The sequence below is a fragment of the Pelobates fuscus genome, chromosome 7 (assembly GCF_036172605.1).
Source record: "Pelobates fuscus isolate aPelFus1 chromosome 7, aPelFus1.pri, whole genome shotgun sequence".
Taxonomy (NCBI): domain Eukaryota; kingdom Metazoa; phylum Chordata; class Amphibia; order Anura; family Pelobatidae; genus Pelobates; species Pelobates fuscus.
Window position 1 is genome coordinate 124608466 of NC_086323.1, and position 23392 is coordinate 124631857.

A 23392-nucleotide genomic window follows, 5' to 3' on the forward strand; every position below is an offset into this window, starting at 1 on the left:
GGTGAGGGATAGGAGGGGCAGAGCCCAGGGGGCCCAAGAAAATGCATTGCCCAGGGTCCTAATCATATTATAGACGGCCCTGATTACTTTACATAGTTTTGTGTCATCTGCAAACATGACATTCAATGTCTATTTCAACATTGTTTATAAATAGAAGCAGTCCCAGAGAAGATCTCTGAGGGACATTACTTACCACTTTTGTCCAGCTTGAAAATTTACCATTAATTACAACTCTCTGTTATCTATCTCAGTGATGTGTCTATTGCGAGGCAAACAAGGCATTTGCAGGGGGCGGCCAAAAAAAAGCCGTCCCTAATCGCCCAGGCAGTTCCCTTGTTTGCCACGTGTCCTGGGGGGCTCAAGAGCTGGCCACTTTTGAGCTCCCCAGAGGCGGGCAGCGAGGGAGCGTGCTCACCTGAGCTCTTCCTGCTCAGCTCCCTCGCGTGCCGCTTAATGAAGCCGGGAGCCGGAATATTACGTCACTCCAGCTCCCGGCATCACTAAGCGGCGCGCAAGGGAGCTGAGCAGGAAAATCAGAGCTCCCTCACCGCGTACTCAGCCTGTCCGCCCCCTGCCTGCCTGCCTAGCAGCCCCACTGGACCACAGGTAAGTAATCCAATCCAGCTCTCCTAGGGAGGCTGGGTGGGTTTAAATAAAAAAAAAAAAATGTGAGTGTTGGGGGAAATGTATGTATGTGTGTGTGTCTGTAAGTGTGTGTGTTTAGGTGAATGTGTGTGTGTGTCTGTATCTAAGTGAATGTGTGTGTGTGTCTGTAAGTGTGTGTGTCTAAGTGAATTTGTGAATGTGTGTGCGTCTAAGTGAATGTGTGTGTGTGTCGGTCAGTGAGTGCGTGTGTCTGTCAGTGAGTGTGAGTCTGTCAGTGTCCCCCCGAGTAATTGTGTGCATCTGACTATCAGTGTGTCAAATTAGTGAGTGTGTGTGTATGTTATTGTTTGTCAGTGTATATGTGAGAGTGCGTCTGTCAGTCAGTCAAAGTGCGGCCTTGACAGAAAGGGGTGGGGAAATTTTAAGTCGGGGGGGGTGATCGAGCACAGTTCTCCCTAGGGCAGCACAAATCCAAAATACACCACTGCTCTATCTTTAAGCCAATGTTCTACCCAAGAACAAGTATTTTCATCTAAACCATTTTTTTTAGTTTGAACCCTAATCTATTGTGAGGAACTGTATCAAACACCTTGGCAAAATCCAAGTAGATCACATCTACTGCAACACTCTGATCTATACTTTTACTTACTTCTTCGTAGAATGCAATTAAAGGGACACTCCAGGCACCCAGACCACTTCTGCTCATTGGAGTGGTCTGGGTGCCAACTCCCACTACCCTTAACCCTGCAAGTGTAATTATTGCAGTTTTTTAGAAACTGCAATAATTACCTTGCAGGGTTAACTCCTCCTCTAGTGGCTGTCTATTAGACAGCTACTAGAGGTCACTTCCTGACTCATAGCACAGGTTTTCTGTGCTAGAGCGTCGCTGGAGGTCCTCACGCTGTGTGAGGACCTCCAGCGTCGCTCTATTCCCCATAGGGAAGCATTGAAATTCATTTTCAATGCTTTCCTATGGGGTGCGCTAATGCCCACCGGCCGACGTAAGCAGAAGGAGGAGCGGCGGGGGAGGAGGAAGCAGCGACGTGGGACATGTCGCTGCCTCTGGTAAGTCACTGAAGGGGTTTTCACCCCTTCAGCAACTGGGGATTGGGGGGTGGGAGGGAGAGGGACCCTCCAGTCCCAGGAAAACGGATCGTTTTCCTGGCACTGGAGTTTCCCTTTAAAGGATCACTATAGTGTCAGGAAAACAAAGTCGGCGCTGGCGACCTCTCCTCCCCGTCCGACGCCAGCTCCCCCGTTCAACGTCACTTGAGCTGAATGCGCATGCGCGGCAAGTGCCGCGCGTGCATTCAAAGTGTCCTTAGGAAAGCATTTCTCAATGCTTTCCTATGGACGCTCTGCGCGATGGAGGCAGATGCGCCTCTAGTGGCTGTCTGGAAGACAGCCACTAGAGGCTGGATTAACCCCAAATGTAAACATAGCAGTTTCTCGGAAACTGTTATGTTTACATGTGAAGGGTTAAAACCTGAGGGACCTGGCACCCAGACCACTTCATTGAGCTGAAGTTGTCTGGGTGACTATAGTGTCCCTTTAAGTAAGTTTGACATGACCTATGTTTCATAAAACCATGCTGATTATTGCTAATAAAAATGTTTTTCCCAATGAATTTCTGAGAATTATCCCTTAATAACTCTTTCCCAGTCGCAGAAGGTAAGTTAGGATTGCCACCTGCCTGGTATTTTTATTTGAGTTTGCCTGGCCAGTTGATTTCCCCCACCCCCATTTAGTAGATATACCTACACACTCACAAAAACATGTAGTTTTTCAAATAGCTGCAGACTTGCTCTCTGTAGCCTTTGCAAGCCATTCTCTCTTTCCCAGGGAATACTCCAGTAAGAAGCCTCTGTGCTAGAGCCATGCATGCAGTTGCACATGAACACAGCTTTCCAATGCTTCTCAATGAGCTGTAGTACTGCTCATTGAAAAGAGGGGAAGGCCAACCAAGTATAACCAAGTATAACTCACTTACACACCTGCACAAGACAAAGCAACCAGGGTAGGCCCCTACCTGTGCTGTGTGTGTCGTGTATTTGTGAGGGTGCTGTTAGTGTGCTGTGTGTGAGGGTGCTGTTTGTGTGTAAGTGTGCCGTTTGTGTGAGTGTGCTGTGTGTGTTTGTGAGGGTGTTGTTAGTGTGCTGGGTGTGCTGTGTGTGTGCGTTTGTGAGGGTGCTGTTAGTGTACTGTGTGTGTGAGCGTGCTGTGTGTGTGTGAGGATGCTGTGTGTGGGAGGGTGCTCTATGTGTGCTGTGTGTGTGGGTGCTGTGTGTGTGTGATGTGTGTGTGAGAGTGCTGTTTGTGTGAGGATGCTGTGTGTGTGTGGGGGTGCTGTATGTTTGGAGGGATTGTGGAGGTGGGGGCAGATTAGTAAATATCCCCCTTCCCTTCTTACCTTATGTAGGGAGGGGGGATCCTTGCTGTCATGTGCCATCCCTGGTGATCCAGTGGAGAGTGAACTCTAGCCTCGCGATAGGAACCTGGCGGAGCTGCTGTCTAGAGCTCCCCGGGTCCTTTCCTGCCTCCCTCCATGCTGCTGTGGGCCGGTGAGGTAGATTTTTTATCTACCTGCCAGCCCATGGAGGCTTAGAGCAGAGCCGGCACTCAGATCACCTCTTGGCCCCCCCCCCATGACAAAAAAAAGTGCAGGAACGCCGTTCCCACACGTTCCTGCAGGACTCAATTCACAGGCACGCTGCAGGGATTAGGGTGTGCCCAGGCACACCCCGTGCGCACGCCTATGATGTTCACCATTTTCATTAAGTAACACTGATTTATATATTTGGTTTTCAGATGACATGGATGAAGCTTGCAGCAGTATCATTATTTTTGATCTTCGAGATGCGTCTGACGTCAAGCATCCTTCCCAAATTTCTTCCCTGTGACGACTTCATAAATGGTTCAACTGTAGTATGCAGCGAACGTAACCTCATATATATCCCCAACATTCAATCAGACAATGTCCATAACCTTGATCTGTCAAACAATGAGCTGAGAATTCTTGCAAACTGTTCATTCTGTGGTATTCCAAATCTAATCACACTCAACATTAGTAACAACTGTCTGCCAAGCAATTTGAGACCAGATAGAGCGAGTTGCTCATTATATATTGAGGCAAATGCTCTAGTGAATCTGAAAAACTTAATTGATTTGAACCTCAGTGGAAATAGTCTGACTACAGTGCCAAACCTCCCAAAAAATATAAAGATGTTAAATCTTAAACTAAACCGCCTTGCGGTTTTGTCAGAGAAGGATCTTTTTGGGCTCACTAGACTTGAATCATTGAATATAGGATGGAACTGTTACTATCTCAATACATGTGGACAGCAGTTTACATTCTCACAAGATGCATTTAGGAACATCAGATCACTAAAAAAATTAAATTTGGCCTTTAGTAATATTAGCACTTTCCCCAGAAACCTTTCAAGTTCTCTAGAAGACCTCAACTTGTCTGAAAACAGTATTTGGAAAGTGGACAGAGAGGACTTGTGCCCTTTAAGTAATCTTCAGAGGCTCAACATGCAGTGGAACTGTCAACGGTGTGACCACTCTGTCCAACCTTGCTTCCCCTGTAAAAATAACAGTGCCTTGAATTTGGTCTCCGGGGCTTTTGATTGTCTCAGCAATCTTACATTCTTAAATCTCAGGGGCAACTCACTGCACACTTTGGATGGTTCCCTATTTAAAAATCTGAAGAAACTATCTACTTTGGATTTGTCTGACAACTTCCTAAACTTTGAGACAGAAACATATTTCTCAGAATTATCAAACCTAAAGTCTTTGTATTTAGATTTTAATTTTCAACCCTATTCAATGTATGAGAGACTTGTCTTCCACCCTAGTGTAGGCCAAATGAGTTCTCTGCGTAGGCTTTCTGTGGTAGGATACTTTTTCAACATTCTGGATAAAGAAGGTATCAAACCACTTCTCAATCTTTCTAACCTCCTGGAAATCACTCTAAGAACTAACTTTATACTTCAAGCCAACTTCAGTATATTTTTGGAAAATAAGAATCTAAATTTTGTTAGTTTCTCAGAAAACCTAATCACTTTTGAAATGCCCTGTGGACAACGAGAGCATAGGACAGAACTACATCCACCATTTTTGTTCCGAGAAGAGAAAATGTGGACTGAGCCTATGAATGTCAGTAATAAGGAGTTACCGAGAGAAACAAAAATGGAGTACAGAGAATGCTGGCAATATAACCGATCAATTGATATTTCATTTAACAACATAGGAGTTCTTCATCCTGATGACTTTGTGGGAATGGAAGATGTAGAATGCCTGAATATGAGTTTCAACTATATCAACCAACGACTAAACGGAAGTCAGTTTAATCACTTAAAATCACTACGGCATTTGGATCTTTCACACAACAGATTTGATTTATATTATTATATGGCTTTAAATGAACTCCCACAATTGAAAATCCTAAACCTGGCACATAATGACTATCAGTTCATGATGAGAGGAGTGAACCACAGGCTGGAATTCCTTGAAAATCTCACCTCTTTGACTGAATTAAACCTCAATAACAATCTTATTGGTTTGCGTATATCACGAGAGTTACGGAACCCTTCTTTAAAAAAGCTTCTGTTCAGAAACAACGAATTGCAAAGCTCATGGGAATATGGTAAAGACACTTATTTCTACATATTCAGAAGCCTATCTAGTCTAAAAATACTGGATATTAGTTACAACCAGCTTCTTGTCATCCCCCATGAGGTCTTACTAACATTGCCAGAGTCATTACAAGAACTCAACATCTCTCATAATGCACTATACTCTTTTCATTGGGGCACTATAGACCATTTGGTCAACCTAACTCATTTAGACCTGAGTTTCAATTCCTTGTCGATTCTATACAGTAACATAACTACCATCAAGAGTAGCATTATGTTCCTGAATCTTAGTTCCAATCGGATTACTTCTCTCCAGAAACACTTCTTTACTTCCTACATAATGCTGACAGAGCTCATTTTAAGTGACAATCTTATTCAAATGATAGATGAAAACAGTTTTCCCAAAAACCTTCTACCCACCCTAAAGATTCTGGATGTTAGTGGAAACCCTTTCAAATGCACTTGTGATGCCCACTGGTTCATTAATTATTTGATAGAAACTGAAACATTCATTAAATATCTCTCCACCAATATGAAGTGCGACTCACCAGATAGTCTGAGAAGGAAGTCTCTACTCTCCATGGACCCACAATCTTGCCAAGATTTATATGGTCATTCGTGTTTTATTTGCTCATGTCTCTTGGTTGTCACTTGGATGTTAATTACTATAGTTTGGAAGCTTTTTTCTTGGGATCTATGGTACATTTCACAGGTGGTTGTTGCATCCATTAGAACTTACTCAAAGCTCCCTATTGACAGTAATGAAGAATTTGATGCCTTTGTAGCTTTTAACACAAAAGACCATGCAGTGAGAGATTGGGTTTATTATGAGCTGATAACACAACTGGAGGGAACTGAACGAGATAAATTTAAATTGTGTCTAGAAGAGAGGGATTGGATAGCTGGGAAATCTACTATTGAGAATCTATATGAGGCAATCTATAGGAGCAAGAAGTCTGTTTTCATCCTGACACATGAAGGCTTCAACTGCGGTCTTTTACGCCATGCGTTCTTTATGTCACATCAAAGGCTTTTGGATGAAAAGCGGGATGTGGTGGTTCTTGTAATTCTTGACCAGAAGATGAAGATGACTAAATATTTATTGACCAGGAAGAGACTATGTCCAAACAGCTTCTTGAACTGGCCATATAACCCTAGAGCCCGTGCTCACTTTTGGTACAGTCTACGTGTCCTGCTAAGGCAAGACAGTCAACATTCATATGTGCCACATCTCCAAAAACATATAGACAGATGAGAATTTCTATACTTTCACCTTAATCAGATCATATTTCTATAAACATTGTTTTATGTATACCAAAAAATTAAAGGGTCAGTCTAAGCAACATAGTAAGAGCAGTTGATAATCTACTTATCCTATAAACTCCAACTTGACAGAGTTATAGGATGATAGACGAGAGAGTAAATGAGTATGTATATATGTATATGTGTGTGTGTGTATATATTTATATATATATATATATATATATACCCACTAATTTGTTTACCCAGGGACTTATTCATGGTAAGTAACTTTATCTAAATATTCAAAATCATTATCTATATAATGCATTAAAAATAGATTGGGTCAATGTTTACCTAGATGAGGGGTCAGCAGCCTATGGCATGCAAAGTGCCTTTGGATCACCTGCGAGTCTGCAAACCCACTGGGCCTGATTGGGGCAGTCAGAGGCAGCCCACATATACACACATACTGTACTACAAAATGCCCACATACAAACACAACACATAGTACCCATTACACACAAATACTACAAGCAACTCACGTACACACATATCAAAGATAGCACACGTAAAGCATATGCTTCACACATTAGGCAGTCCACATAGACACATAATGTACTACAAACAGGACACACATGCAAAATACAATATGCATCCCACACACAACCCCACAAACACCTCTTGCTACACACATGCACACAATACCACAAACACCCTCTGGAGTTCCAGTATTGCCGTACCCCACCCCCCCTCCCGGCAAGGCGCCTGCCTGATAGGAGATATGCAGTGGCGTACACACAACCCATGGGGCCCCGGTGCGAAAATTGATCCGTGGACCCCCCTCTCCCACCGCGCCTACTCTGCGCGGGCCAGGGCCGCAACACATGGCGGCGGGCACCTGGTCGCACGACTGCGACCCCTGCAACCGCGGAATGAACGCCAGTGCATGCAGATACACATACACTTAAAGGACCACTACAGACACCCAGATCACATCAGCTCACAGTGAGAAGACGTTGACCGTCCCTAGGAAAGCATTGAGTAATGCTATCCTATGGGCAGTTTGAATGCGCGCGCAGCTCTTGCCGCGCATGTGCATTCAGAGCTGAGAGGCGGATCGGGACGGAGAGATCCCCAGCGCCAAGGGAGTCCGGCGCTGGAGAAAGGTAAGTGCTCAAGACACACACACACGCTCACAAACAGACGCATACACACTAGCTAACAGACACACACATTTACTAACAGACACACACTCAGTGACAGACATACATACACACTCACTTACAAAACACACACTCACTATCAGACACCAAACAGACTCACTAACAGACACACACAGTAACACACACTCTAACACACACACCTTTTACATTTTTTTATCCCCCAGCCTCCCTACCTTTGGGAGTGCTGAGGGGATTCCCTTGGGTCCAGTGGTGTCACTCGGCGGGCAGGCTGGCAGGCGTACGAGGGAGCACTCTCCCATGAGTGCTCCCTCTTCAGCTCCCTCACACGTCGCGTACTGATACCGGAGCCGGAAGATGACATCTCAGGGGAGAGTGCTCCCTCACGCATCTGCCAGCCTGCCTGCCCGCTCAGTGATAACAGGGCCAGCCTCGGGGGGCCCTGAGGTGGCCGGCTCCTGGGCCTCCCAGGAGAAGAGGCTGGCCACAGTGGGTACATACCGGGTCGCAGGGCGACCCCGGTATGTACGCCACTGGAGAGACGGTAGTATCAGACACTCCACTGCATCAGTAGTTCCTGATGTTGCCAGGGATCTTGCAAGCAAGATCTTTTCAGGCTGGAGGGATCCAGGAGCATGCAGCAGTTTAACACTTTAGTTCTGTACAGGATCAACAGACATGTCAGAGACTTAAAATATATTCTGAAGCTACACCAATTCAGCGCTACATTACTACAGAACCTTCTCTTGTCCGCTGCTCGCACCCATACGGCCAAGTCACGCTTGCAGGACTTCTCGCGGGCGGCTCCCTTACTATGAATAGCCTGCCTACCACCAGAGGCGGCTCTCTAATTAGGCGATTTAGGCGGCCGCCTAAGGCCTCGCGCTGATGGGGGCCTCGCGGCCGCCTAAATCACCTTAGGGCAGTGTGACAGGTCGGGTCCTTGGTCAGAGACCGAGGACCCGACACAGGAGGGGGCCCGGCGGCTTGCCCTTAATGCCGCCGGGTGCGAGGCCCCTCCTATGCCTGCCCGGGAGAGAGCCAGCCTGTCTGCAGCTCCGCCGTGTGCAGAGCTGCAGACTGAGTGGGTCTCCCGATCTCACCCAATCAGAGTGTTGCCGCGGGTTACCACGGCAACGCTCTGACTGGGTGAGATCGCGAGACTAAACTCACCACGTGGTCTGCAGCTCTGCACCCGGCGGAGCTGCAGACTGTAAAGGGAGCCCACCGGACCACCAGGGAAACAGCCTGGCCGCCCAAAGGACCACCAGGGAAACAGCCTGGCCGCCCAAAGGACCACCAGGGAAACAGCCTGGCCGCCCACTGGACCACCAGGGAAACATAAGGTATTTATGCCACCCCACCACCCACAGCCACCCCACCACCCTCTGCCCCAGCCACCCCACCACCCTCTGCCCCAGCCACCCCACCACCCTTTGCCCCCACCACCCCACCACCCTCTGCCCCAGCCACCCCACCAGCCCCAGCCACCCCACCACCCTCTGCCCCAGCCACCCCACCAGCCACAGCCACCCCACCACCCTCTGCCCCAGCCACCCCACCACCCTCTGCCCCAGCCACCCCACCACCCACAGCCACCCCACCACCCTCTGCCCCAGCCACCCCACCACCCTCTGCCCCACCAGCCACAGCCACCCCACCACCCTCTGCCCCAGCCACCCCACCACCCTCTGCCCCAGCCACCCCACCAGCCACCCCCCCACCCTCTGCCCCAGCCACCCCACCACCCTCTGCCCCAGCCACCCACCACAGCCACCCCACCACCCTCTGCCCCAGCCACCCCACCACCCTCTGCCCCGGCCACCCACACCACCACCTCTGCCCCAGCCACCCACAGCCACCCCACCTCTGCCCCAGCCACCCTCTGCCCCAGCCACCCCACCACCCTCCTGCCCCAGCCACCCCACCACCCTCCTGCCCCAGCCACCCTACCGCCCCAGAAACCCTACCACCCTCTGCCCTCCTACCACCCCACTACCCTGTCACTGTCCTCCTACCACCCTCTGCCCCAGCCACGCTACCACCCTCTGCCCCAGCCACGCTACCACCCTCTGCCCCAGCCACCCTACCGCCCCAGCCACCCTCTGCCCCAGAAACCCTACCACCCTTTGCCCCAGCCACCCTACCACCCCACTACCCTGTCACTGTCCTCCTACCACCCTCTGCCCTAGCCACCCTACCACCCTCTGCCACAGCCACCCTACCACCCTCTGCAACAGCACCTTATACACACAATGCAAACCCTATTTTTAACTTTAGATGTTAGTGGGGGCTTCATGTTTGAGTTTCGCCTAAGGCCTCACAAAGTCTAGAGCCGCAACTGCCTACCACCATCAGACTCTCCCCTAGTCTTCAATTGTTTAAAAAGTGCCTTAAAAGCCATCTCTTTAAGAAAGATTATGGCCTCCCAGAGTAACCTCTACCTTACATACCTGTCTCTTGCTGTCTCCTAAAGGGCAGCTCTCAATTCTCTCCTCCAGCTCTGCATCACTCCCACCTTTTTGAATTGCTATTTCCTGTCTTATTGTGTTTTACACCCCACCTCCTATAGACTGTAAGCTCATTTGAGCAGGGTCCTCTTCAACTTATCGTGTAAGTTTTCTTGTAATTGTCCTACTTATGGTTAAATCCCCCCTCTTAAAAGATTGTAAAGCGCTACGGAATATATATATATATATATATACTATGCTGTATTGTATATTTTTGCATGTTTAGTTTTTATGCAGATTTTTCATTATGATGGATGTGTGGTTTTTATAGATCTAAATAAAGTATCAATAGTCTGAACGTTGCACTTATGAGAGCTTTGTTACACCATTTTAACTGTTTAAAGGATGTTTTTTCCTATCTGTTTAGCAGCAACAGTAATTTCTTGATTATCCCCAATACTTTTAAAATCTGCAATTTTATTTTCATTTTCTTTCTTCCTCCCCCCCCCCCCCGCCTTTTTTTTTTTTTTTTTTTACGCACGCACGCACGCACGCACGCACAAATATGAAGTTCAGGGAGCACTCACAGGTCTTCAAATTGTTCAAAAATAATCGAACTGTATATTAAAAAAAAAAAAATAAACAATAAAAAAATTAACAAAAAATAAATATTTGTTATTGTTTTATTTTTAATTTGAATTTATATATTTAGTTTGATTATTTTTATTTCTCTATTTGTATATGTATGTGTTTACCTGACAGTAGTATTTTGCTGTTTGATTAACTCACAATGTTCTTTCATTATATTAATTTTAGATCCTGATATATGAAGTCATAATTAGAGGTGTATGGGCTTGAAGTAGATATATACTATTGGTTATCAGTTCCAAGTTGTAAAATATGTGACTCTAGTATTGGATAGTGGAAACCTCTCTTAAATTCAGACTAGTGGACACATGTAAAGTTGAATATTTCTGAGACTGACCGTATTAGACTGTAATTTATGTAATACAATGATGTTTTTAGTATACTTGTTACATTTGATTGATAAGATGCCAACACATATAGTTCATGTACTATGTATCATTTGTTTGAAATTTGTGCTTACAACACACCATTATTTTTTTATTCATCAGAATGAGGTTGTGTGAGTCCCCTTCCCATCACTATGTCATACGCACCTCACGTTTCTAATAGTGTTCACTGTGTGTGCCCCTCCACTTGACAAGAAAATCATAAGCATAGGACATATACAATTAGTTAGTGGGCTATCACCCACATTACAATATCCATGAGGGTCACTTTAATTAGAGTGGGTGAGGAGGGGGATGGGGGGAGAGTAAGGAGAGACCCCTTAGCCAGCGGGTGTTATAGGAATGAATGTATTCCCTGCATATAGGTATATAAAGCAAACAATAATAAACTTGCAAACATGCATTGAGAAACCAAAAAAACATTAATCATGATTATGTAGGTGCAGGCACAATGTTCAAGAGATCGCCGTTGGTGAAGAGGTACTCTGTTGGGCGCATGGCACAAAAGGGCGAACCCTAGTGGGATCCGAGGTGGTGGACTGAGGCCGCTGTGCTTCGGACTGCGAGATCTCTGTAGTAGACAACCGAAGCTTCTGTAGTATACAAGGTACCTCTGAGGTTCCCATGACCTTCAAAGTCCCAGAATCGCGGGGTATCAAAAGACACCGGGGGGCACCCCACTTGTAGGGCATGTTGTTATTCGTAAGTTCGATGGTTAATGGTCTCAGTGACAGGCGCCAGGTCAGAGTGTCTCTAGAGAGGTCTGGATAGAATGAAAGCTTGTGGTCTTCGAAGTTATAGGGTGTTTTTCTGCGAATCGCATTCATGAAAGTTTGTTTATCTGGCCCATTTTGAAAGCAAATTATCACATCTCTATGCTCTCCATTGGTGCGTGTAGGCAGTGTTGGCAGCCGAAAACAGACATCTACAGCCATGAATTTGGCTTGTTTAGCGGAGAACAATTGTGTGAACAGCCTCCTTTATAAGTAAAGGGATTTCGGCCATTACGATATTGTCGCGTAGGCCACGCATCTTTATATTCTTACACCGCCGGCGATCTTCCATTACTGCCACGCGTGTCAGGATCTGGGCTTGGTCGCGCTTCAGCTGTGGCCCGCAGTAGTGACTTCAGAGTCGTGTAGGCGCACAGATACACTGCTTATTTCTTCCTTGAGTAAGATAATGTCAGTGGCAATGTTGCGGCAGAGGTCATCTAAAAGGGTATTCAAGGTACCCTCTATCACAGGTGGGCCCTCTGTTTGAGCTCTGGGTCTTTCAGTGCTCCTCCTCCTGGCCGGTAGCTCCAGCTCTCCCACATCAGCTAGGGATTCTTCACTGGTTGAGCGGGATCGCCCCACATCAGCTAGGGATTCTTCTGTCACGTCTAAACATTTGTTATGAAGGAACACAACTGCAGATTTCTTATAGTTTGAATATTTATTATAAAAAGTAAAAGGTATTGACTTTAATTCCAATTTACAGGTACTGTAGCTTTAATTAGTAAACAATAACTGAAGTCCACAATTACAGGCACTGTAGCTTTAAGTAGTAAACGATAACTGAAGTCCACAATTATAGGCACTGTAGCTTGAAGTAGTAAACGATAACTGAAGTCCACAATTATAGGCACTGTAGCTTTAAGTAGTAAACGATAACTGAAGTCCACAATTATAGGCACTGTAGCTTTAAGTAGTAAACGATAACTGAAGTCCACAATTATAGGCACTGTAGCTTTAAGTAGTAAACGATAACTGAAGTCCACAATTATAGGCACTGTAGCTTTAAGTAGTAAACGATAACTGAAGTCCACAATTACAGGCACTGTAGCTTTAAGTAGTAAACGATAACTGAAATCCACAATTATAGGCACTGTAGCTTTAAGTAGTAAACGATAACTGAAGTCCACAATTACAGGCACTGTATCTTTAAGTAGTAAACGGTAGTAATTAGCAGACACTGAATCAGAAAGAGTCTCTTAGTAGTGTTAATGAATTAGGTGATAAGAAGTTACAATAGCTGTTCCATAGACTTTAACTGAAGCAAGACAGATGCAGCTAACTGAAATAAAGTATGAGTTGAAGTTAGCTGTAACGGGTTTGTTTTATCGAAGGACTTTAGAGACAGGAAATAACAGCTTTGAGATGCAGCCTTGTACTTTTTATTTTTACGCCCCATTGGTGGAGGAAGAGGGTCGGCTCACCAGGTGAGTATAAATGTGACTGGAGTATGCCATAAGCAAGTTTGTTTCTCTGGCTGGCACGGAGCTGTTGCAAGACACGTCCGGATTGTATGGCTGCTGTCTCCGCCCCCACCGAGGGTAGATTTTTAATTATTATTTGTAAGTTAACGGAGATCAAATATACATTTGCCTACCATATGAAACTCCAGTTTTGTTTTTGAATTTTTTTTTTAAACAAGTATAATCACTAAAAATGTGAATCTGTTTATAAGCTGGGGACTTTCCTCTTGAATGTAAGCTCATTGAGCAGGGCCCTCCACATGTTCCTGTACGTCCAGTAGTCTGGTTACAATTACATGTCTGTTAGTCTACTCATTGTACAGTGCTACAGAATCTGATGGCGCTACGTAAATAATAAAATAATAATAAAAAAATAATAATAGCTGGGGACTTTAACTCTGTGTTGGATTCTATAATGGATTTAAAAAAAAAACTTTCCAAAAATATATCTGTAAATCACAGCCTAGTTAAGCTGGCTAAATCTTTGAGCAGTAACATGAATAAGTTAGATTTTTTTTTTTTTTATTCTTTATTTTCAGTGCAACAACAGTGATACAGACATTTCTGTTTATGCCACAACAGCATAGGGTTAAGTCGGTGCAACAAGCATGTCCATACAGCGATTTGGCTATAACATGAAATGCTACGAAAGTATTGATAATTGTAAGGCTAGAAATTGCGATACAGTGATTCATCACCATTATGGGGCTGTGGTGACTGATTTGGGTTTGAAGCTTTTTAGGCCATTTGTCCCACTACCTGGCATTGGTAGTTTGGGGCCCTGGGTCGCTATTCTGCGTGATTTGTCACCCTGTATGCTGGTGGGTGTATAGTTTCCTCCATTATGTCCGAGCATGATAAGTTATTGACAAAGAAACTAAGAGACAAGGTTGCCTCAAGTAAAACCACAAGACTGGTGGATAAGAAAGGGGAACATATTAATCCTAAGGCGATTGGAGAATGTTTATATTACAGTAAATTGTGTAATCTTCCCACAATTAATAAGAATATGAATGGCTATTTAAAAAACACTTACATCCCAACGATTTCGGATAGTCAAAAAATAGTTTAAATTGCCCAATAACTCCTAAAGAGGTAGAGAAGTAATCTTTAATTTTAAGTCTAAGAAAACTCCAGGTCCAGATGGTTTTTCAAATTTGTTTTATAAAACTTTTGTAGATTTAATTAGTATTCATTTAGCTTATACTTTTAACCACATTGTCACAATGAGGGGCTTATCCCAAGAAATGCTTAGAGCCAATATTCTCCCAATATTAAAGCACGACAAAGACCCAATGAAAGTTGAACGTTACAGACCAATATTCCTGATAAACACTGATGTAAAGATCTTCTCTCCAATATTAGCAAACAGACTTAAAGATACCCTGAATAACATAATAAGGACCAAATAGGATTTGTTCCCGGATGTGTTGCTGCGGAGAATACTAGGCATATAATTGATATAATAGATGCTGCTTATAAGAAAAAAAAAAGTTCCATTGCGGTTATTGGCAGTAGATGCCGAGAAGGCATTCGACAAGGTCGGTTGTGAGTTCTTGAGTAAGAAGCTGGAGACATTCGGCATTCAGGGCTGCATGTACCGTGCAATCCTGTCTCCATATGATAGTCCCACAGCAAGAACGGTGGGACCTAACATCTGTGCTGATTGGTTTACATTGAATAATGGGACCACACAGGGTTGCCCGCTATGTCCGATCTTGTATTTTATGACGATGGAAATAATGGCAAATAATATTAGAAAATGTTTCTTAATAAAACGTTTCTCAATTAAACAGAGAGACCTCAAGTTGAATTTGTATGCAGATGACCTGATCTTGACCCTAACCAACCCTGTTGAATCCCTAGAAGCTTTAATGATGGAGGTGGAAGTATATAGCTCAATATCCAACTATAAAATCAACGTGCACAAACCAATAGCAAAGACCATTAATATTGACAGAAGAAGCAGGGCGTATTTGGAAAACTGCTACAAATTCAATTGGACTAAAAATACCTTAGCATACTTGGGTATAATAATAACCAAAGAGATAGCTGATGCAGACCAATTTTGTAAGTAGTTTTAGAAGTGGTCTAAAAAACAAAGTGACTAGAAACCTCAAACTAACATTCCCTTATATGAATGTTGAGGGGTGGACTCAAAAAGGCATATTGCACACACATGCAAGAACATTGCGCGCATTTACAGACAAATAGCTCAGGCTCCAACTGCAAAGTGTAAGTCCGTCCCGCTCCTCCCCCCTAAGCTTCTCCCCACCCCCCACCTCTCTTTCTTTCTCTCTCCTTGTTTTTCACTACCTCATACTGCATCTCACCTCTACTAAACTAAAGGAAAACTCATGCCTAAACCTCAGCACTCTCGATCGTGGCATTAGTGCTTAAAGTACAAACTACGGATAGGGAACGACACTAATACGCAACGTTGAGATACAATGGCCAGGTACTGGCAAAAGCACCACCAACAGCAACCAGAAGAACTGAAGGTGTATATCGTGTGGGGTGCCCCTGGCGGGTGTCGGGGTGGGAACGAGTGGCCGGCTGTGTGTGGCCGTCTTGGCGGCTGTGCAGGGCCATCTTTGGTGTCTCTGTGTGGCCACCTGGATGTCCGCGCATGGGGGCTGTGGCTCTGGTACACAAAAGCAATGATACCTGTATATAACCACTGTGAAGGCTTTCTGTAACCACCATACTGAATGTAAATAGACCGCTTACAATGAACATGTGTCCATCTTGGCATCCCTGTGTGGCCGCCCCTCTGTATATGTGTAACCGATATGTAAAATGTGCATGGCTAACTCGGCATCTTTCCTAGACCTCCTCAGAGACTAAGCAAAATCGATTGAATATGTTTCCCTATGTATATGTTAACATGAGCAATGTGCTCACTTTTGTACCCAGTTTGTGCATGACCTGACAAATAAAGAATTAAAAAAAAAAAAAAAGGCATATTGCAGATTAATCAAATATTGTTAGATGATAATATTAAATCATTTGCAGCACTTAAGTTTTCAATTTATTTTTATTTATTTATATATTTTTTATTTTATTTATTTATATTTTATTGTTCTGTATCTGGGGAAATGAGTGTTAGCAAGATTGCTGGTTTAACTCAATGCACATCTTGTTGCATGTATGGATGCCTGGATGTACCCGTCCAGGGTCCATACCTCTGTGATGGTTGTGTGCGAGTGGCTTCTCTGGAAGCTCACATTGGAGATCTCGAGAAGCAAATCGCAACTTTGAGGGAGATCGACAATCTTGAGAGGAGTCTGCTGCTGACTAAGCAGAGTTTAGTGGGGACAGGTAGTGGAGAGGGAGGAGATAAGACAGATGGGGAACAGGCATGTAGCTGGGTGACAGTGGGGCGAGGAAGCAGGGGGGGAGGGAAGAGGAAAGGGCTAGCTAGTCCTGATTTGGTGCATCCTAGCAGATTTGCCCGTTTGAGGGAAGATGTTGGGAGCATCAGCTCAGGAGTAGCTGTATTAGAGGAAGCTGTTACTTCTAACAGCCCCCCTAGTACGGGTGGGAATCAAAATGTAAGGAAGGCAAGACAGGTTGTGGTGGTAGGGGACTTTATCATTCGGAGAGCAGATAGGGCAATCTGCCGCTCTGATCGGCTCAACCGGACAGTTTGCGGTCTCCCAGGTGCTCGGGTCTGGCATGTTGCTGACAGAGTGGATGGATTATTGGGAGGGGCTGGGGATTACCCAGCGGTCATGGTCCATGTTGGTACCAATGACAAAGTAAGAGGAAGATGGAAGGTCCTAAAGAATGATTTCAGGGAATTAGGTAGCAGAAAAGGACCTCCAAGGTGGTATTCTCTGAGATATTACCTGTGCCACGCGCTACAGTGGAAAGGCAGCGGGAGATTAGAGAGGTTAATGCGTGGCTGAAGTCTTGGTGCAGGAAGGAGGGTTTTGGGTTTTTAGAGCACTGGGCCGACTTTGCGATTGGGTACAACCTTTATAGTAGTGATGGATTGCACCTAAACGGGAGAGGGTCTGCAGTGCTGGGGGATAGGATGGCTAGAAGGTTGGAGGAGATTTTAAACTAGTAGTAGGGGGGGAGGGTCATAGCAATTTACAAAATGGAGATAGGACAGAAAGCAGATGGGCTTTAGCACAGTATAAGGAGGGTGGAGACGGGGGGAGGGGCAAGCTCAGAACAGAGAAGCTATGTAATGTTGATAATTCACAAAATATACAAGTGATGCATGATATTAAATGTATGCTTACTAATGCAAGGAGCCTAAATAACAAAATGGGGGAACTAGAGGCATTAGCATACACTAAACAATATGATATAATAGGCATAACTGAAACATGGTGGGATGAGACACATGACTGGGCAGTTAACTTAAATGGGTACATGTTATTTAGGAAGGATAGGAAAAACAAGAAGGGTGGTGGGGTATGTTTGTATGTCAACCATGATTTAAAGCCAAATCTTAAGCAAATGGAATGCGGAAGCTTTATGGGTAAATATCTGCTTGGGGGAAAAGAAGGGAAACCAACTATTGGTTGGGATATGTTATAAACCACCTAATGTTAATATTGACGAGGAACAACAGCTATTTGAGCAAATTGAGAAAGCTGCAAATCTGGGTAACACTTTCATTATTGGAGATTTTAATTACCCGGACATAAATTGGGACAGAGGGACTAGTAGCTCAGCAAAGGGAATTAGGTTTTTTAAACTTGTTAAATGACACCTTCATGTCACAACTAGTACAAGCACCAACTAGAATGGACGCTTGTCTGGACCTGGTTTTAACAAACAACGTTGATCTTTTGACCAACATTCAAGTAGGTGAGCACTTGGGAAATAGTGATCACAATATAGTGTCCTTTGAAATAAACTCAAAAAAACAAAAGCACATGGGGTATACTAAAACATATAATTTTAAAAAGACCAATTTCAATAAGTTAAGGGAAGCTTTACAATATATTGACTGGCATAAACTCTTTAGTGAAAAGAACACTGAGGATAAATGGATCATCTTCCAACAAATATTAGAAAGGTACATTTCTCAGTATGTACCATTGGGAAATAAATATAAAAGAAACGAATTAAAACCAATGTGGCTTAGTAGAAGAGTAAAACAAGAGATTAAAAATAAGAAAAGGGCATTTAAAGCATTTAAATCGGACAAATCAGATGCATCTTATAAAAGATATAAGGAAGCAAATAATGCGTGCAAAAAGGCAATTAGACTTGCTAAACTTCAAAATGAAAAAATGATAGCTAAAGAGAGCAAAACCAACCCCAAAGCATTTTTTAAGTACATAAATTCTAAAAAAAAAAAAAAAAATGAAAGTGTAAGTACACTAAAAACTGAAACGGGGGTGTTAGTCAATGAAGACCAGGAAAAGGCAGGAACTTTAAATAACTTTTTCTCCTCTGTATATATTAAGGAAGAACCCATGGCAATAGATGTGCAAATGATTGCTACTAAAAACTTGCAGAATAATTGTAATTGGTTAACTCAAGACAAGGTGCTGCAGCAACTAAAGAAAGTTAATTTAAACAAAGCTCCAGGGCTTGACGGTATCCATCCACGTGTACTTAAGGAACTAATTGTAGAAATAAGTGAGCCTCTGTTTTTAATCTTTCAAGATTCTTTTCTTTCAGGAAGTGTTCCGGTAGGATTGGAGGAAGGCAGATGTGGTTCCTATATTCAAAAAGGGTTCAAAATCCTTGCCTGGAAATTATAGACCTGTGAGCTTAACTTCTGTGGCTGGTAAAATATTTGAAAGGTTATTAAGGGATAATATTCAAGAATTCCTTGAGAAGAACATGGTTATCAGCAAAAATCAGCACGGTTTTATGAAGCACAGGTCGTGTCTGGTGCTACCTAAAACAACGAAATACATTAATTGTCTGAATATCATAGAAGTGGTATTTAACCCCTTAAGGACACAACTTCTGGAATAAAAGGGAATCATGACGGAATATTTCCATCATGTGTCCTTAAGGGGTTAAGGTATTGAATAGGTGGTATATGGTGCCATGTAGGATGGCTAAACTGTACAACTCTAGTTCCCCGATGGGTTGGAGATGCAACAAATATTATGGCTTCTTTTTACATATATGGTGGGAGTGTGAGTTGGTTAAAAAATTATGGTTAAAGGTGTTTTATGAGTTAGAAAGGTTAACAGAAAAACAAATTCCCAGAGCTCCATAAAATGCCCTGCCACACCTTAATATTCATAATTTACAAAGCTAGGAAGCATATATTTATGTACATTATATGGCTGCAGTAAAATTAATTGTTGCACGGAATTGGAAGATCTCTGCACACTTTACACTAGATCATTTTAAAACACAGGTTCACTACCAATTACAGGAAAGAAGCTTTAATAATCAAATCCAAAGAAACAAGTTATATGTGAGTACTGGCTTAAAAAAATGGAGAGTGAAGGAACTAAAACCTGAACACACTGGTGGCATCAATAGAGTTTGGGCTATTAAGAGTTTGTGGAATGAAGTTCCCCTAAAAATCCCCATCTGTGCTGTTTCAAGTAATGTAAATGTAATGTTGTATGCCTTATGGTATGTTTATATTTATGTTATTCTGTGATGGGCTTGTGCCCTAGATATATGTATTTTGTACTGAAAAACGAATAAAGATGTAAAAATAATGATAGGCTGGGAGCAATTGTAGTGGCTCTCGTATGTCCATTAAGCAAATTTCAAGGTGGTCGCCCAGTCACTTGGGAATGGTGGTATCTTGTTCCGAGGAATAGAGTTTGTCGGATTCCCGGGGGGTACAAGTTCCCCAGAGAGGGCAGGTGCAGTAGTTTGGTGCGGGTAGGTTGTGGTGTGGCTGGGGTCGGAGTGTAAGCTCCGTTTAGGTTGTGACTGAGGCGTAGGTAACCGGCGTGGTGTACCGTGGTATAAATGGAGCGCTCTTCTCTGGATCCCAGTTGTGAGCCGGGGTGGTGGGGGCTCGGGGTTCCACTTGTGTGATTGAGTCCTGTGGCAGACCCAAGGTCTGTAAAAGAGCCGCTGCGTCCTGCAGGCCGTGGATTTGGTGAGTTGTCTCGCCCTGCTGCACGAGGAGTGTGTGGGAGGACCGCCAGCGGTATTGTATGTTGTATCGCTGGAGCGTGGCGGTGAGGGGCCGGAGTGTTCTGCGCCATGCCAAAGTTCCGCTAGTCAAGTCAGTGTAGAAGGTTAACTTCGCGTTCTCGGATTGTATGTTTTTTTTTCCCCGGAGGACGTTGAGGACCGCTGCTTTGTCTGACCCGTTTTTGAAGGTGAGTATAGTGTCCCTTGTGGCCGTGTCTGGGGCCCCAGCGGGTTTCGGGATTTGGAAAAGATCTGCAGGTGTAATAGGTTTGGTTTGACCTGGGGGCAGTACGGTAGCCAGCAGGCGCCTGATCGTGTGCGGTAGCTCTGCCGCCGGCAGCCCCTCCGGTATCCATCTGACCTTTATGCTGCATCTCCTTCTCGTGTCCTCCTGGGCATCTAAGCGCCGTTCGAGCAGCTTGTTTTTGTGTCTCAGGTCTCGCATGTCTCTCTGCAGCGTGGCGATAGTGCGCTGGTGTTCATGAGAGGCGTCTTCCAGCACTGTAATACAGGGCCACTGTCAGGCCCTACAGTTCTCCCCTTAGTGCGGTGACATCCGCAAGGATGTTTTTCTGTAAATATGCAAACAGGGTTTTAGCACCCCGGTGGTTACCAGATCGGCATCAGGGTTATTCTTGGGTTTGCTAGGTTTTGCCTTCGGCTTTGGGTCCGGAGCTCGGGGGTAGTCCTCATCGGCTCCCTCTGAGTAGTCTTCTGAAAAATCCGAGCAGCCTCCGTGGAGCGCCGCCATATTGGATTCACTCGGGCCACATGCTTTCTGCCACATTTCCCCTATTGTTAGCCCCGGGGCAGGTTTGTCCGGCATTTGTTTTTTGTGTTTGCGTTCCATGGAGCTTGAGGGGTTCCTGCGTGTAGTCGACGGTTAGTGGGGGTAATATTTTCTGTGTTTAGGCTTGTTTTCTCTGATTTTGGCCCGGAGCTCCAGAGTTGTGCGTCCGTTTGCCTCGGCTGTTAGGCTCCGCCCCATACTTAATATTTTTATTAACACCTGGTGTAAACTCTATTCTCCTACTAATAAAATGTTAAAGCAAACTAGCATTATAGCTACAAAAAAGATTTCCCAAAAGCAAAAATTAACATCTAAGAAAGAAAGGAAAAATACAAAACAGGAAAGAAGCCTCTCCACTTACTTCTCTCCACACGCTAAAGAGTTAAAAGATAGAGAATCATTATCCAGCTCTGACATATTATTACTGAAAACAAGCAAAGAAAATTTACAATTAAAGTTTAATTCAAGTTTACAAATTCTACTTGAAGAAATAAAAGAAAATCTATCTAACTCATCAGAGTTGAAACAAGAAATTAAAAATGATTTGTGTTAGGGGCATAAAGGCCAAATCAAGAGTAAAAAAGGATAGTAACAAAGTGTAGCATAGTGTAAGAAGAGAAAAGTCGGTTGTGGTGTGCCAGAACCGACGTAGCGGTAGGCCTGTAAATAAAAAAGGGCAATAATAGATACAGGCTAGAATTTATTACAATCAACAAAAGGAAGAGCATAATTACATGAACATAGTATTAAATGCATGTCTGAGTTCTTGTACCGGTTGTGGTATGTAGAGGGAGTATGCTGAGGACTTCCAACGACCTAGTGTTTTGATTATATGTACAGGTATGTTCTTGCTTGAGGCCGTGGAAGCCACCCCTATTCTAAAAGAGTGGTCGGAATAGTCGGATGGGTTGAGACCTCAATGATCTTATGTGTAGTTAGGACCGACCCATTTAAAGAGAACAGTGGTTGGGAGGCTTGGATACTAACCGTAAGTAAATAGGAATCTAGGACTTTAACCGGGCACCATTTATTATGTGTAGGGTAATAAGGAATGCAAACTTCTTGTCCATCCTGGGTTGTTTTACTGTGTGGAAGGGTAAGTACAGTACATAATAGTCTCCTAGTTTAGTTAGGTGAGACCTCCTGAGACAATATTGTAAGTTGGTCGTGGAAGTTGTGGTAAATTCTCAGATCGAAGCAAACCATAGAAAGCCAGGTATATTGCAGTTTAAATTACTGGGTTGGTGCGTGGATCAAAGGTTGCAAGCATCTAATAGGTCTGAAAGAGAATGAAATAGTTGGATATCTATATATATATATTTTTTTTTTCTCTTCCCTATTACCTTTTGACACGAACGCGCAATAAAGCGCAAGAATGGCAAACAAAAAAGGTGAACTCAAGCTGGGAAACAAAAGAGAAAAGAAGTCCGACCAAAGAAATGAAAAAAGACTTTCAAACTATTTCTCACCCCAAGACAAGGAGAGGGCAGAAAGAAGAAATAGTATAAACGGAGTAGCCCAACCCATAATGCAACCTATAATACAAATGAATCCCGAGCACGAAACGTTGGACCCTCTAAGTAAAGACACTGGCCTGATTGGAAAAGATCTCTTGAACGAGTGCTTACAAGCGCAACTGGAAAACATAAAGAAAGAGATACACCTAATGATGGGGGAATTCAAAACAGAGATAGCCAAAATAATGGGCAGGATAAATCTAATGGAAGATAAAATGGATCATATAAAATTACAACAAGCTATAAATGAAGAAAGAATTATACAGATGGAAAAAAAATGGCGTTAATGGAGGCTAAGATTTCGGATAACGAAGATAGAGCAAGGAGAAATAACATCAGAATAAGAGGAATCCAAGAAGAAGTGTCTTCAGGAGGACTTGAGGAATTTCTACAAGAGCTTTGTAAATTTTTTGGGGTCCAGCAGACGAATAGTCAATACTGCACGGAAAGAATACATAGAATCCCAAACCCAAGCAATATTCCAGCTCAGCATCCAAGAGACGTCATTGAAGCTTTAAACTCATATAGACTTAAACAAGAAATTATGAGGGCAATGAGATCCAAATCCCTACAGGACTCTAAATATGAATCCATTAAAATATTTAAT

The 23392-nt window shown here is 43.8% G+C and overlaps 1 protein-coding gene across 1 annotated transcript; it reads left to right on the forward strand.

Moving 5' to 3' along the window:
• The first annotated feature begins 3426 nt into the window (after nt 1-3426).
• LOC134568798 (toll-like receptor 7) lies at nt 3427-6498 on the forward strand. Its single transcript, XM_063427464.1, has one exon. It carries the CDS (start codon nt 3463-3465, stop codon nt 6496-6498), a length of 3036 nt encoding a protein of 1011 aa, XP_063283534.1. The 5' UTR covers nt 3427-3462.
• Nucleotides 6499-23392: the final 16894 nt, after the last annotated feature.

Excerpts from the sequence above, each read along its gene's own strand:
- LOC134568798 (XM_063427464.1), top strand. The coding sequence starts at position 3,463 with ATGCGTCTGACGTCAAGCATCCTTCCCAAATTTCTTCCCTGTGACGAC.